The following is a 14,976-nucleotide window of genomic DNA, read 5'->3' as shown; positions in this document are numbered from 1 at the left end:
ATTTCATTATTTTTTGGCGGAAAATGGACAGTGGAGGAAAATGCAAACTAGTAATTACTCTTGCAACCTTGTACCTACATAATATAACTATTTATTATTATTAGGGCTAGGAAAATAAAGCAGTAAAAACCTACAACAAAGGAATTAAAAAATTGCCAATAATGCCACAAAAAAAAGCATTTTAACCAAGAAAATGCAACTAAAAAAGACTTGAACATTTCTAAGTTTAGCTGAAAAATATTTTTTATATCAAATCATAATTAATTAAACACATTTTTATATGTTCGCACTAAGTAATTCTTAGAACAACTAAGCAAAATTTATAAATATTGAAAAAAATAAATTAAAAACTGTTTTATTAAATGTCGATAAATGTCAACGTATTACGTAACCACTACTCCCCACTCGATAATCACTTTGACAAAATCTAAGAATCTATTTTCAGAAATATTTTCCGATAATGCGATAATATTTCACTGCGAAATCATGAAATAAGTATATAATAATACAATTAAAATAAATAAATAAATAATAATTTAGATAAATAGGTATGTACGGAAATGTTCTAAAAATGTTAAATATGCATATAATTAACAAAAACTAATTAAAAAGCTAATAAATTGACAAAAAAGTACCAAAAAAGTATTTATTTACGAATATCATAAGAAAATGCAAAAAAAGCAAAATCAATATTGAATCGAATTTTGTTTTTGATTAGTTATGTCCTGTAGTACTATGAAAGAAAATGCAAATGCTACAAAATCCTAGCCCTAATTATTATCTTCAATACCATTGTTATTGTATAATGTACCTATTACTTTATGCTCTGTTAATACCATTTATGTATAGTTAAGTTATATTTTGTTTATAAGGTACATAGGTACTGTAAGAAATTGAGCCAACAGGCGTTTATAAATAAAAGTTATTATAATTTATTTATTGTATCATTTTTACAACATCTGAATAGGTATGCAACATTATTTTTTACTAAATCAGATTACCATGATCCGCGATATCCTCTTTAATTAAAAAAAAAGGTGAAGGAAATTGGTAAATGCGTTCTCAAGTAATTCCATGAAAAAGGATTAGGGTCCATTTTTGTAGGATTTTAAATATTATATAAATACATTTTTACACATTTTTTAAAAACAATATAAACAATTTCAAAAACTATATTTCATGTTATATTACGATGAATCGTCATAAAATCAAGATTTGACCAACTAATATTATGAACTTGTTAAATCTTTAAAACGGTTTTTAATTAAAACCTTTAAAGTGTTGAAAAACTCCTCAAAACAGTGTAAATACCTACAAGTGAATACAACATTTAATAGAAATCCATTTCTAAAAAATAGAACGCATCATCAACATAAATAAACCTTAGATCATTATAATATAAATTATGTAAGAAATAAAAATAACTCTTAAGCATTGATGGTAATCTGTTATCACTTACTTATCAAAAACAAGCAAAAAACAAAAAAACCTTAGGCTTTAGGCCATACGTAATGTAGTATATACACAGGCCTGGCTCAAGGGGTAGGTGATATAGACCCACGCCCTGGGGGCGGCATTTTCAAACACTGATAATACTATAATAAAGTATTGTAAGTATATTTAGTATTGTTTTAAGGTAATTGTAATTGTTTACAATTTGATTTTGCCTAGTACACTATTTACGCTTTAGTCGGCCCTGTATATACATAAAGCAATAATAGGCATTCAATGATTTAATTAAATAAACCTGCAATTTCACTTTAAACCTGTTCCAGGGGGCCTTCCCCCCCTATGTGGCTATATACATAACTGTGTCTAATATATTTACATTATATTATGATATATTAAGTTTTAATAATAAAATTGTCTGTTATTTTGTTAACTGTGATCACTGATCCGATAGTATTCATTAAAATAAACTTCTATAATTTTAATTTATTAATTATATTTTATCATCGATAATTAAGTACCTAAGAACCTTTGTCAATCATACATAATACTCTTGTTTTGGTTTTGGATTATATTTGTGAAATTCTTAGTTTGTAATTAAAAACATTTGTAGCCTGTAAGAAATCTCGTCTGATAGCTCATTAATTATTATATAATACATTGTTAATTTAAAAGTTGTAAAAGTTAAAACTAATAATTTATGATTGTATCAACCAATTTAAACATAGATACATTAATTATTCAATAACTATTTTATTTTAAAATCAAAAAACCTTATTATGCACAAGCATAAATATTACATAATATAATGTGTTATTGGATTTATTATTATTTTTTTTTTAATAATTAGTTTCATATTTACATAAACATTGAACATATAATAATAAGAGTTAAATCATACAGCCTATTAAATGATTAAAAAAGGATAACATTAAAATTAGAATGTTAAGAGGATAAATCTTTAGATGATGATCATTGATCACAAAATAAATAAATATGTTTTTTTGTGATATAATATGTGATCATACAGTTATTCTACTGCTTAAGTTATAATCCACCTAGGATACTAAGAAACTCAGAAGAAACTTATTATTTGTATAAAAATATAAAATTTATATTATCATTTTTACTACTTTTGTTTACTACATGTTAAACAATGTCTTATGTGACACACAAATTGACTATGCATACAAACACAAGGTTTTAAATAAAGTATTTATTTATTTTAAATTATTTCACTTCTGTTAAATTATAGTGATTCATTACAAAGAAATAGTAATTTGGGATAAAATGTTAAAAAATAGCACAATATTTGAAAATTAAATAATATAGATCTATAATTTTTGCATCAAAATTAGTATATATCTTGTTAAAGCACTATATTTAGTAATTGATTCATTGAAATTAATTTTGAAAAAAAAAAATGTATAAAATAAAATAATGAGAAGTTTACAAAACAATTTTATTAGCTAATGAACAAGACAATCCAGTGTTATCTGGCTCAACATTTAATTGTTCCACTTTACCATCTTTGATTAACATTGAGTATCTTTTGGAACGAGTACCGCCCAATGGTGGCAAGTTAATGGCCAAATCAAAAGCATTTGTGAGTTCTGCATTGGGATCAGCTAATAATCGAACCTAAAATAAATTAATACAAAGTCAGTAATTATATAAATATTTTTATACAACAATATGATACAAATGGGGTGTTCTTATCTGGTTATTTTTCAAGATGTATTTTCTATATTCAATTTATGTTAGGAATTGATATATTATGCAAATAAAGATAACATGTCACCATTTATTTCCTGTTGTTGTTTTTTTTTTAAGACCATGTGGGGCAATCTTAAATAAATTATATTTTTCAACTAAATAACTTTTGTTACCATCAATCTATTGATTATAATATAAATAAATAAGTAGAGGTGACTGGTGAATCAAATAATCAATATTTAACCAAACTCCACAATCTACATATTATATGCTACTAAATAATGAATAATCTGCAATCTAAATCAAGAAAAAATAATAATAGAACTTATAAGTTGTAATTTTAAGATTTATAAACATGTTTGTATGAATTATTTGCAAAATTTTAATGATATGTATTTTTTTTTTGATTATTATACTAATGTTTAAAGGTCAAACTTTAATCAGGATTGGTAATTAACACAGCCATACCTTAAAAACAATATATAAAATAGCAAAGTTTAAATTATTATGTGATATAGTAAATTTTAAATTAAATTGATTTGCTTTAAAACTAAAATAATAATATTACTATCTTAATTTACAAGTTATTTATTGTTTTGAACTCTACAACTGGGGAAATAATTATTATATTTAATCTGAAATCTAAATTAAGATTTGTTTTATTACTCGGTCATTTAATAATTTCTTAATAGATATAAATAAATGTACAAACTTAAAATATTTAAATGTAAAATAATGATAAAAATAGTGTTTTGAAACAATTTTTTATTGAAATTGTCAATACTATCTAAATTACACAAAATATATCATAAAATAGTTACTAAAGATCAGCATTGGCTGTTTTTTTTTTGTCCCAAAATTTAAATTAAAAATTTGTACTCGCCCAGGCCTGATCAGAATTTTTTTATCTCAAGTTCAACCCAACCAGATAATAAACTGACGATGAACCATTTACCAAGTAAACAAAAACTAATTTTTCTTTTAATAAAATTATGAAAATAAAATACATTTGACAAGTTAATATTTGTGTCTATAATATTAGCACAGATTGACATGTATAATAACTGTTTCTTGAGAAAAAAAAAATATTTTCACAAAAAATAAATGAAAACCCAAACCAAAAACAGTTTAAAAGTAGACATTTAATTTAACTATTGCACTTGTAATATTGGACAATTTACAATTTACGCTTTATTTTAGATCGACCCAGTACATAGCCAAGTACGACAATTCAACCATAACCAACCCGAAATATTTTTTTTATGGACTGGCCCAATCCGAACCAGGAATGGGCCTAGGGAGCTGAATTGGCCCATGATGATCTCTAATAATCACCTATATAAGGTATATTGAATAATATTAAAGATAAAAGTTTATAAAAGTTACTTTTCCCTCAGCTTTTTGATCTTGAGCCCAAGCTGCCATGACAAACGCATCATTCACAGAAACACAGACAATCTCATCGACACCTTTACTTTTCAAGTCATCAGCAGTGTTTACATAGCCAGGCAAATGTGTCTAAATGCATTCAATCGTATAATGATTAAATAATAACCTTAAATTATATGAATATATGGTAATAAAAAAAAATTAAGAATTTACCTTTGAGCAGCCTGGAGTGAATGCTCCAGGAACGGCGAAAAGTATAACAGTTTTTCCACTGCACAGTTCCGAGATGTTAACTTTTGTGTTAGGTGTGTTTTCAAACAAATCTATGCTGGGTATGGTATCTCCAACCTGTCAAAATAGAATAATATGACGTTAAAAAATAAACACTTAAATTATTTAAATAGGTCTCACTTTGACGGGCATTTTGGAATTTAGGCTGATACTTAATAGACGTTTGGTGATTGTGCTGAGTACAGTGGACGGGACTGCACACACTGTCTTCTGTAACGCCCCAATAGAACAAAACATGGTTGAAAAAATATCGGTATAATTATTAATTATATAATAGGTATGAGATATTATGTGATAAGTAGGTAAATACTAAATAGGTTTCACGCAGTTATTTACGATTACGTAAATATAATGTAAAATGTAAATGGTTAATTATTATGTGTGCCTGTGTACTTTACCGTTCAACGAAAATACTTTATGTTATAAGTGACTGATTCGTGACCGGTAGGGTTGATGTGAGGTGCGCGTCTTTGGCAGTAATAGTTGCCAACTTGGAATGACAGATGACTAGATGAGCGACGGATGCGAAGACAAAAGTACGAAGTGCACTTATATAATAGGTATATATACTTATCTATGCGCAAGTCTTGCGACCTAGAGGACCAACTGGTGAGTAATTCATGAGTTGTTTGTTTTGAAGAGTTGAATCAGTGTGAATCGAATCAGCAACTCACAATTCACATGACTCGGTAACCAGTGCTACCACAACGTTTAACAAATATGAATTGATGCAATTTTATAAATTCATCAACTTGTAGTTGTCTCATAAATCCATAGACCTTATACCTATGAGTATAAGGTCTATCGGTCTATGCATAAATCATAATTTATTGACTTGACCGTTGTACGAAAAATGATAATGGCGGACGATTGTTATTTGCACGGTTTAAGATATTTATAGGCGTTTATTATGAATTATCAATTAGATATTCAAAACTTTGAGATTTATTCAAACACACTTGAGAGTTGTGCCTGTGAATCAATTATCGATATGATTTAGAGCCTCGGGACAATTGGGTAACCGTATATGAATTGAGAATTGTTAAAAGAGTTGAGACTTGAGAGTTGATTTGATGATTCAACTCATTTAAGTGAGTTGAATCATCTAAGTGACTTGAAATTTCATCACTATTGTGAGCTATGATTTTCGATTACGAATGACAAATGCCAATTGCCAAGGCCAAAACGAACGCAAACTGCAAAGTAATAATCCGGTGCGATAATGTCTTCTGTGGCACCCCCTGGTGGACACTGTCCACTGTCCACTGTCCACACCGAGGTCCACAACGTAGATTAAAAAAAATTAATATAAATGATTTCTATGGTGAAATCATGACAATTTTGGATCGTTCCGATTCCAAAAATTGAAATAAAGCCATAGTCATAATGTCCTAAAATTAGCATGGAAAATAGACAATGAACTACCTACCTACTGTCAAATCACGATGTATATCGGTTTTACTTACATCGTGTGTCAAATATAAAAAATATTCTATATAATATATTAGCCATTAGGCATCTACTTAATCAATATATAGGTGTTCAAATCCTGTTATTACTCATTAGGCCACAGATATATTCGTTACTGTGTTTGCACTTTGAAATATGAACTAAGATATTATATGATACCTATTATGTGATATTTTATAGTTTGCTTTGCACTGTACGAGGAATAATGAGGATTATTCATAGAACTATATTTAATATTTTACCCATGATAAATTATGTCATAATTCATGAGTAATAACAAGATTTGAACACCTATTACATAAGTAGATGCCTAATATATATAGATTATTTATTTGACAATAGGTAGTTCATTGTCTATTGTCCATGCTAATTGCCAGACATTTTGAGTCATAATGTCTGGCAATTATTGAAATAGAGGCATAGTCATAAATTATATCTATTTCAGTATTTTTGAATCGGAACGTTCCAAATTTCCATTATATTATAATATTATGATTTTTGTTTATTAATTAGGTATGAGTTTTTATGACGTGTCTCGATTTTTTTATTATCTTCAAAGACCGTGGTCCAATTAATCATGGCGGTGCGGCTGCTGGAATCAATGAAAATATTTCGCAATCTTTACCACGGGAACGCGGTAGTTACCCACGGATAATAATTTATATTAACCGTGGTAGTTACGGGTAGTTACCGGCATTCATGTTCGTCGGTTGTCCGGTTATCAAATTTGTAATGCCGCTTTATCTGTTATCATTACATGGGCCCATCGCACATGGCAGTCCGTCTAGTTTAGTCTATACCATGATATAACAATACCTTCTAGTTTAGCCAGTTTAGACTTAAGGTTTATAAAAGGACTCTCGAGCATATACCTAATATTGTCATCGATTATAAACAGTACAATAAAATTCAATAAATATATTATGAAATATGAATTCAGAATATTTCTCGTATAGTTTAGAGGTTTTGTTTTGTTTTTAATTTCTGTTTCATTGTGGAGGATTATAATAATAAAACCAATCCATCATAGTTTTAATTAAATAATTGAAATTTATGTAATCCTTTGTGTTGAAATAATTTCTAACATCAGTAAGTCATTTATGAAATTGGACTGTGCTAACAATCATACGTTTTGTTATATAATTTCATATTTTCTCAACAATAGGTACAATTAATAGTCTGATTTCTGTGGAAAAATAAAAATTTAATGGCGGTATGTATTACAATTTACAAATACCTAATTATTATTATTCATTATGTAGTCACATAGGTATTGTTCAATGTTTTTTTTTGTTCATAGTGCATGCATAATATAATACCGTGTTAAATTATATTTTATTAGGTATAGATTAGTCTTCTTGACACCTAATACCTAAAAATTAAGATTTACTATTATTTTTGGGAAATTGGGCAAGAAATTTTGAATTTTAGTGTATATTGTTTCTTCATACTATGTTAAAACAACAAAAATAATATATTTTACATGCCAATTTACAGAAAAATAAGTCTAAAAAAAATGTCAACCAAACAGATACAGATGCTATAAAGAAAAAAAAACTGACAAGTAGAAAAAGAAAAGCACTTCTAAAAATTATAGAAAAAAAACAAAAGAGCCAAAAGGTAATATTTTTTTATTTTTATTATTATTAACCATACTCTATTCCAAATAGGTATAGAAAAAAATTATAATGAAAATGCGCCGCATTTGCTCATGTGCAGTCTTGTTAGCTACTGTCAATGCACCGCAGACTACTTGCGAATCACAACAATCTCTACCGTTCTGAGGCTGTGCAGTTTTTACAATAAAATTAGGAATAGAATATACTAGAATATGTATTTTGTTGTTTCATAAAAAGTTTTATTGTTATTTTTATTAATTTTTCAGAGATCTGAAATGTTAAATGAATTGAAGAGTCTTGAACTTTCAGCACCTTCATTGTCTTTGATGACATCTATAAGTCAAACACAAACGAGTGGATTGAGAAATGCATTAAAAGAAAAAGTAACAATTTATTATTTTAGGTTTTTATTATATAATAATCATTTTAAAACAAACAGTAATAAAAAAATTAAAATTCTAGAAAAAATGTCAAACACCTAAGAAGTCCATTGAAGAAAATGGGAGTTCAGATGAAATGACTGTTGATGAAGATGTTGGTTCAGAACTTGACGAAGATGAAATTGTATAACAATGCTTAAATAATTCTGCAGAAAATCAGTAATTATTTCACGATGGTGGCCATATTAATTTTACTTCTTTATGAGCTGCTTGTGGTAACCATATTAAATATTCTTCCAATAAATCTATGAAAACAAAAAAAAAAATTGTTGTAAGCACCTAAAATAATAAAATTATTATTTAATAAATAAAAATGTACATGTTGGCTTTTTTAACCAATGTTCTTTAATTTTTGTTGCCGAATCATCATGGTTTTTGTTCAATGTTTGTGTAAGTAAATAAAATGATTCTTTTAAGCTAAAAAATATAAAAAATATAAAAAATATAAAATAATACAACTGTTTATATAACATGGAATAATATGTAATTACAATTTTAGCCAAGGTTTTACGATGAGATCAGGCTTAGATAACAAATGTTGTCTAAAATCTTCCAACCGTGGAAATACTTTTCCACTCAGTATGAAAAATGCTAACCAACAATATTTTTGTTCAATGTCAGGAAATTCAATTTCAGCTTGTGGTAATAGCCATCCAGCTTGACCTGGATAAAGTTGAATTTTAATTTTAATATTAGATTGCAGTGTTTAGATAAAAACTCGTAAATTAAATTACCATAAGTTGCATTAACTGTACAGAACATTTTCCCAGTTTCTTCATTATAACTAGGCATAGGATCATCCAATACTTTTAATGTTTTACATAATCTATTAGCATACACAGGTAACCATTCTGGTTCAATTGCAGTGAGACCTTAATAAATGAATTGTTGTAAATTAATAAATGCTAAATCTAATTTTGTAAAAGCATTTAAGTTAAAATAAATCCTGGTTAAATTAAAATTGTATTATTACTATTTGTATACCTTTAATATACATTTTGTCTTGTACTTCAAATATCTCTTGATAAACTAACCATTCTGGTTTACTTCTTTTTAATACACTACTGTTGTGTATGAACACTATTGCTGTCAAATTTGATGCATAATAAGCAGCCTTATTTGGCCTTATGCCATTTCTATTTAATTCGTTTGTAGTTAATCGCCTTGCAACTTTATCCAACATTCCAGCTAATACAATTTGTCGTATTTGTTTCACCTACAGACAGTTAATGTTGTACTATTGTAAATCTAGAGAAAATTCATAACTTGTCATACTTGTATTGGTGTGGGCGGTGTCATGTCTAAATCAGTATTTAATTTTAATGATGGTACATGTATGTTGAGTTGATTAATTAATTGATTGTTTAATTTCCAGGCTTCCAAAATAGATTTTTGATGTAACCCTGTTTTGGTGCAATATTCTTGCAGACCTCTTAAACCTGATTTTTTCATTGCATGGCTTGCACCACCCATAGATCGTAGTATTACCATTAGATCACCTAGATATTGTAAAAAAAAATAATTAGAAAGTATACAATGTTGATATTTTATGTTTATATAATTAATGCATACATAAATATAGCAAAATAATATTAAGTTAAGATTTTAAATTTAACTGTTAAACTCTATGCCCAGGTGCACACCAACCCAGTGCGTCGTAACAGTTTATTTTCACTGTATTGGTATGCGCCTGGCCTATTACTCATAATAATAAGTGGCAATATTATATAATAATAATAATATTGATTTTTAATTTGAAAATAATTTAAATGAGCATAACTACCATATACGTTTTACTAAAACAAGTTTTTACTAGATAAATATTTTTTGTTATTAGTTTTTACCTAAGAGTAAAAATTCGCCCTTGTTTGCCCATGAAAGTTTGGTTTTTTTCCAAGCATCAACATTGTCACCAGGTAAATATTCTTGAACAGACATCGCAGAAATTATGAACAACATATACTGTAATAAACTGCGGTCCTTACTCAAACACAGCATCTTTGCATAGTGAGGGGATAATGGAAAAGCTGCCATACTCTTTCCCAGAGGTGTAATATTGTTGATTTCTAAAATATTTTTAAACAATTACTTATTGAATGGTTAAACGAATATTAAATGTAATATGTTTACCAGCAACGTTTCTATCTACTTCTAAAGCACCAAGTGTAACTAATCTTTTTTCTGCTTCTAAAATGGTCTGTTTATCTGGTGGTGTAGGAAATGGAAAACTAGTAATTTTATCAATTTTCATTGATTTCATTTGTAAAATAACATTATCAATAGGAGTGGTTTGAATTTCTGGTAAATTCCATTCTGGAAACTCGTTATTGAATAGAGCAGATGAAAATAAACTATCAGATAAAAACAAACAATATACTTTACAAAATTTGTAGTATTACAAAATAATTTTGTCATGTGGTGATGTTCTTGTAAGAGGAATACAAATAAATATATAATAACATAATATCTATTTAAAAACTATATACATACCGATAACAGTGTCCAGGAGACGTTCTTCCAGCTCTTCCAGCTCTTTGATTTGCTGAAGCCTTACTTTCCCAAACAACTGAAAATCTTGAAACACTTGTTAATGGATCATATTCTCGAACTTTAGTTTTTCCACAATCAACAACATATTTAACATTGGGTATAGTTAAAGAGAGTTCTGCTACGTTTGTACTTATAACACACATACGACAACCTGAAGGTGGAGGTTCAAATATCTAAAAAAAAATATAAAATATATAATCTTAAAATAATTTTTTTTTTTTATGTAATAGTAAATAAGTAAATTAACCTTTGATTGTTTATGGGCAGGTAACATTGAATAGAGAGGAAGCACCCAAAGTGGTGTAGAACTAAATTTCATAATTTTATTTGGAACTTCATCTTCATCGTCATCATCGTTACTTGAGTTATCAGAAAGAATTAACTCATCTTCTGAATGCATTTCAATATCATAATCATCTAAATTAATATCAGGCAAAGGTTTTCCAATTTCTTTTTTTATACTTTGTTTACATTTGGTATTTGAACTTATTTTAGAATCTGTTTCTCGATATGGAAATGCTTTACGAAGCTTTGATACCAATTGTTTTACTTCTAATTTACCTAGAAATAAAATATGGATTGTATATTTTTTTAAACTCAATTATTTATAAAAAAAAAATGATAGCAAATAAAGAAACAAATGCAGTTTAGCTCCCCGACTTTTATTTTCAAAAGGGGATTTTTAAAACTGAATGTTTTGGTGTTGATGACGAGTCAAACTTTTTAACTTTTTGAATTTTATTTAAGATGACAAAACACAAATATTGAACCAGCTCCTATTTTTATGATATTAGAGCTCAATCAAAAATTTAAAATATTCTTCAATTAGCAATAAAACAAATTATGGAGATATTATATGGCCAATTGCTTTTAAGAGATCAAAAGAATCTACCAGAAAAAAAACTAATAAAAATGTTGTAGAATTCAACTGCAATTTAACCAAATAACATAATATTATATTAAGATATACCAGTTAAGAACACTAAAATAGCACCAGCTGGTAAATTGGAATGGATTTTATAAATTTTGTTATAAGCTTCAGCTAAATAGTCATGTGGGGTTCTCTTGTTGAAATGAATTGTCACTGGAAACTGTCTTGAACTCAGCTATATTAACATTTCAAAATAGTTGAATTTAAAATGTATATTAAACAACCTATTCATTTTTTGAATATTTACTTCAATAATAGGAGGTGGTTGAAGAAAAAGTTTTTGGTTTTTTGAAAAATCATCAACTTTAAGTGTAGCAGACATAATGATTAACTTCAATGGACTAGACCTTTTTTGACGCAGGCGAACAATACGAGATAAGATACCAATCAATATATCAGAAAACACTCGTCTCTCGTGAGCCTCATCTAATATAATTGCTGAATATTTGTTAAGCAAAAAATCCTGAAATAAACATATATCTTATTATTTTTGTTACTAGTTTATAATTACTTTAAAATAATAAATATTCAAGTTTACATTTTGGATCTCTTTTAACAGTACACCATCAGTCATAAACTTTATTTTTGTATTACTTCCTGCATTTCCTTCAAAACGTATTAAATATGATACAATATCAGTTGTTTCATTTAACTCTTCAGCTACTCGTTGAGATACAGATATTGCAGCAATACGTCTAGGTTCTGTGACACCAATCATTTTATTCCCACTAAAAATAAACAAATAATACATAATTTCTGTTAATTATTCAATTAAATAGTGATTGATGATATATATTAAGATAAGCCTAATGTTATTTATTTAAAAAATTTAGTTATTAAATTTATATTTGACATAAAAGTGAATTTACTTTGAATAGCCAGCTTCGTATAAAAATTGAGGAACTTGGGTAGTTTTTCCACTTCCTGTTTCACCAACAACAATAATGACATCATTTTCACTGATTGCTTCCATAATAACTTGTTCTTCACCAATAATCGGTAACTTTGAACGAGACTCTATAATTTCTGGTGTCCGATTGATTGGTACTGGCTGCTTTTTAGCAGCAGAATCTGTTTTGCCACTCATTATGACTGATTATGGATAAATTACAATCGATTTTTTAATTCAATATAGTATAATAAATATTAAATCAAAATGTAAACAAAATAAATGTTGACATGTTGAAAAATTTAAATTATTTGAATTTCTCACGTGGTGGTGATGTTTACTTTTGAGTTTTGGTTGTTCGGCAGTATGTGATAAGACAATTTGATAAGCGACAATGATAAAAAATGAATTTATTTGATACCACGAACTAAGATATACAGGACTGGAAACGAATGTTGATACGAGTACACCTTAATATTATGAATCTGCGGGGGACGGAGGGAATTTCAGTTCTAATCAACACTAGCGCTCAACTCTTGGCCGGCGGCCGCTATCCGTATTAATCCGTATTCAGTATTAATATTTATTATTTATTTTGATATTTCTCACTTTCTCAGTCATGCATTTAAACCAAAAAGTTTGAAAGATAGATTCATTAAGGTCAAAAAAATATCATGGCAACTGGCAAGTAGCAACCCAAACATAATATATAAAAAAAATACATAATTATATTAGGTGTAGTGTAAAAAAATAATTAAATATTTGAGCGGTTCTTTTTTATATTTTTGAATTTAGGATGTAGGTGTCATGATTTCAAAATATTATTATAGAATATAGATACTTACTATAATTTGTAATAATCTATTGTATAATTGTATTTAGTTGATAACATAATATCATGGAAATAAGACATAGGTATCTATTATATAGGTAACATTTATGAAATAAAAAATAGGTAGAACCTATTACCATTAATTTAAATGATGCCAAACATTGTTCATTTCTAATTTAGAATTTCTATCGGTGATACCTTTCAATAAAATGATTTATATTATATTTAATTGTATACATAATATATATTTAGTTTTTGTGAAATAAATGTTAAAAATTATATATTAGATTAACCTGGGTAATTTAGTGCATTTGGTCCACCCACACAGAGTTGTTTTTGGGAAAACATTATGATAACTCTTTCTAAGTCTATTAAATTAAATGGATATTGTAAATTAATCAAAAGTTGTTCTTTATCAACTAATTTATCATAAGCATAAAAATGTATAATAGATTCTGATGTTAAAACAATTTGTCTTTCAATTACAGCTTTCACTTCTTGAATACATTCATGTTTTATGAAATAATAAGTGACTGCTGTTTGGTCATAAAAATAATTCCAACCAACAGGCAAATTTATGTTGGTTACATTTTCCAACAACCTTTTAAACGAGTCAATTAAAACCATCTAATCAAATAAATAAAGGTAAATTCAATATTTAAAAAAAAAATAATGACTCGTGTGATAAAATATACTTACCTGCAAACTAGTCTCTTGAGATTTATAGTGACTACTTGATTTATTTAAAGACAATGGTAGAGGTTTAATTGTAAATGGCTCATCAGACCAATCAAGTTTTTTACAGCAAGCTGCTGGAGATTGTGGCACTTTCTGTGAATGTTTTACTTCAAATATTGTTGGTATTGCATTAGTGTTTAGTTTTGGTTTTATAGTTCTTTGTAAAAAATCCTGAAAATTATAAATATTTTTAAGTAGGTACACAACTAATAACTATATAAGTATTTAATTTATACTTCCTTGGTTTCTGCTGTTTCAGTTGACTCTAGAGTGGTTTTAGAACTGGTATTGCTCCAACACGAATATGTCCGAGATATATCACATGGATTGAAATGTAACTCGCACACTCGTGATGTTTTTTTTTTTTTTTTCTATATTTGTTCATTGTAACGACCTCAAGGTCTTTGACAATGCTTATCACAAGTGGGTAGTAGGGAGATCATGTGATCTATTTATCTATGTATATATCACTATATGCATGATACTACCCCCCTTCTCCAAGAGGAGACATGTGCGGTCTTCACTCCCAGTGGAGTGGGACCTAGTTGGAAACCGGATGACGCAATCGGACGACAGCACGGGAAAATGGTGACTGCGTAGAATCACACACATTTTTTGCACTTTGCTATGAATCGAACCGATGACTGTGTGAGTCGTAAGTC

The 14,976-nt window shown here is 27.8% G+C and overlaps 4 protein-coding genes across 6 annotated transcripts in view; 1 reads left to right on the top strand and 3 right to left on the bottom strand.

Annotated features, from left to right (window-relative positions):
- Positions 1-2,760: 2,760 nt before the first annotated feature.
- Positions 2,761-5,371, bottom strand: LOC100168384 (peroxiredoxin-5, mitochondrial). The gene is given in 5 exon segments (NM_001293491.1): positions 2,761-3,090; positions 4,552-4,683; positions 4,768-4,902; positions 4,966-5,055; positions 5,244-5,371. Coding segments are annotated over 4 exon segments (471 nt in total). The 5' UTR covers positions 4,978-5,055; positions 5,244-5,371; the 3' UTR covers positions 2,761-2,898.
- Positions 5,372-7,032: 1,661 nt separating this feature from the next.
- Positions 7,033-8,709, top strand: LOC100159493. 2 transcript variants are annotated; one of them, XM_008185717.3, is made up of 5 exons: positions 7,033-7,404; positions 7,481-7,528; positions 7,813-7,935; positions 8,201-8,317; positions 8,397-8,531. In XM_008185717.3, exons 2-5 carry the CDS (start codon positions 7,523-7,525, stop codon positions 8,502-8,504), a joined length of 354 nt encoding a protein of 117 aa, XP_008183939.1. In that variant the 5' UTR covers positions 7,033-7,404; positions 7,481-7,522; the 3' UTR covers positions 8,505-8,531. The 2 variants fall into 2 exon arrangements, with proteins under 2 accessions (XP_008183939.1, XP_001948319.1); XM_001948284.5 differs by having other exon boundaries at positions 7,033-7,528; positions 8,397-8,709.
- LOC100160186 (probable ATP-dependent RNA helicase kurz) lies at positions 8,401-13,381 on the bottom strand. Of its 2 annotated transcripts, XM_016805102.2 has the most exons (15): positions 13,069-13,381; positions 12,725-12,947; positions 12,394-12,583; positions 12,103-12,318; positions 11,895-12,030; positions 11,172-11,485; positions 10,865-11,097; positions 10,505-10,725; positions 10,219-10,440; positions 9,650-9,873; positions 9,359-9,590; positions 9,109-9,246; positions 8,866-9,037; positions 8,694-8,791; positions 8,401-8,619 (listed from the first exon to the last, which is right to left on the bottom strand). In XM_016805102.2, exons 2-15 carry the CDS (start codon positions 12,940-12,942, stop codon positions 8,543-8,545), a joined length of 2,691 nt encoding a protein of 896 aa, XP_016660591.1. In that variant the 5' UTR covers positions 12,943-12,947; positions 13,069-13,381; the 3' UTR covers positions 8,401-8,542. The 2 variants fall into 2 exon arrangements, with proteins under 2 accessions (XP_016660591.1, XP_001945193.2); XM_001945158.5 differs by lacking the exon at positions 13,069-13,381 and having other exon boundaries at positions 12,725-13,060.
- Positions 13,382-13,650: 269 nt separating this feature from the next.
- The window catches only part of LOC103309672, a 5,137-nt gene continuing 3,811 nt past the window's right edge, over positions 13,651-14,976 (bottom strand). Inside the window, exons 2-4 of the mRNA XM_008185726.3 lie at positions 14,551-14,685; positions 14,276-14,485; positions 13,651-14,203 (exon numbers count right to left, since the gene is read on the bottom strand). Coding sequence (XP_008183948.1) covers positions 13,865-14,203; positions 14,276-14,485; positions 14,551-14,685 — 684 coding nt within the window. The 3' untranslated portion in view covers positions 13,651-13,864. The remainder of the gene's footprint in view (positions 14,204-14,275; positions 14,486-14,550; positions 14,686-14,976) is intronic.

The sequence above is a fragment of the Acyrthosiphon pisum genome, chromosome A2, assembly GCF_005508785.2.
Source record: "Acyrthosiphon pisum isolate AL4f chromosome A2, pea_aphid_22Mar2018_4r6ur, whole genome shotgun sequence".
Lineage (NCBI taxonomy): Eukaryota > Metazoa > Arthropoda > Insecta > Hemiptera > Aphididae > Acyrthosiphon > Acyrthosiphon pisum.
Note: the sequence above shows the minus strand (reverse complement) of the source record. Positions and strands in the feature narration are given on the sequence as shown.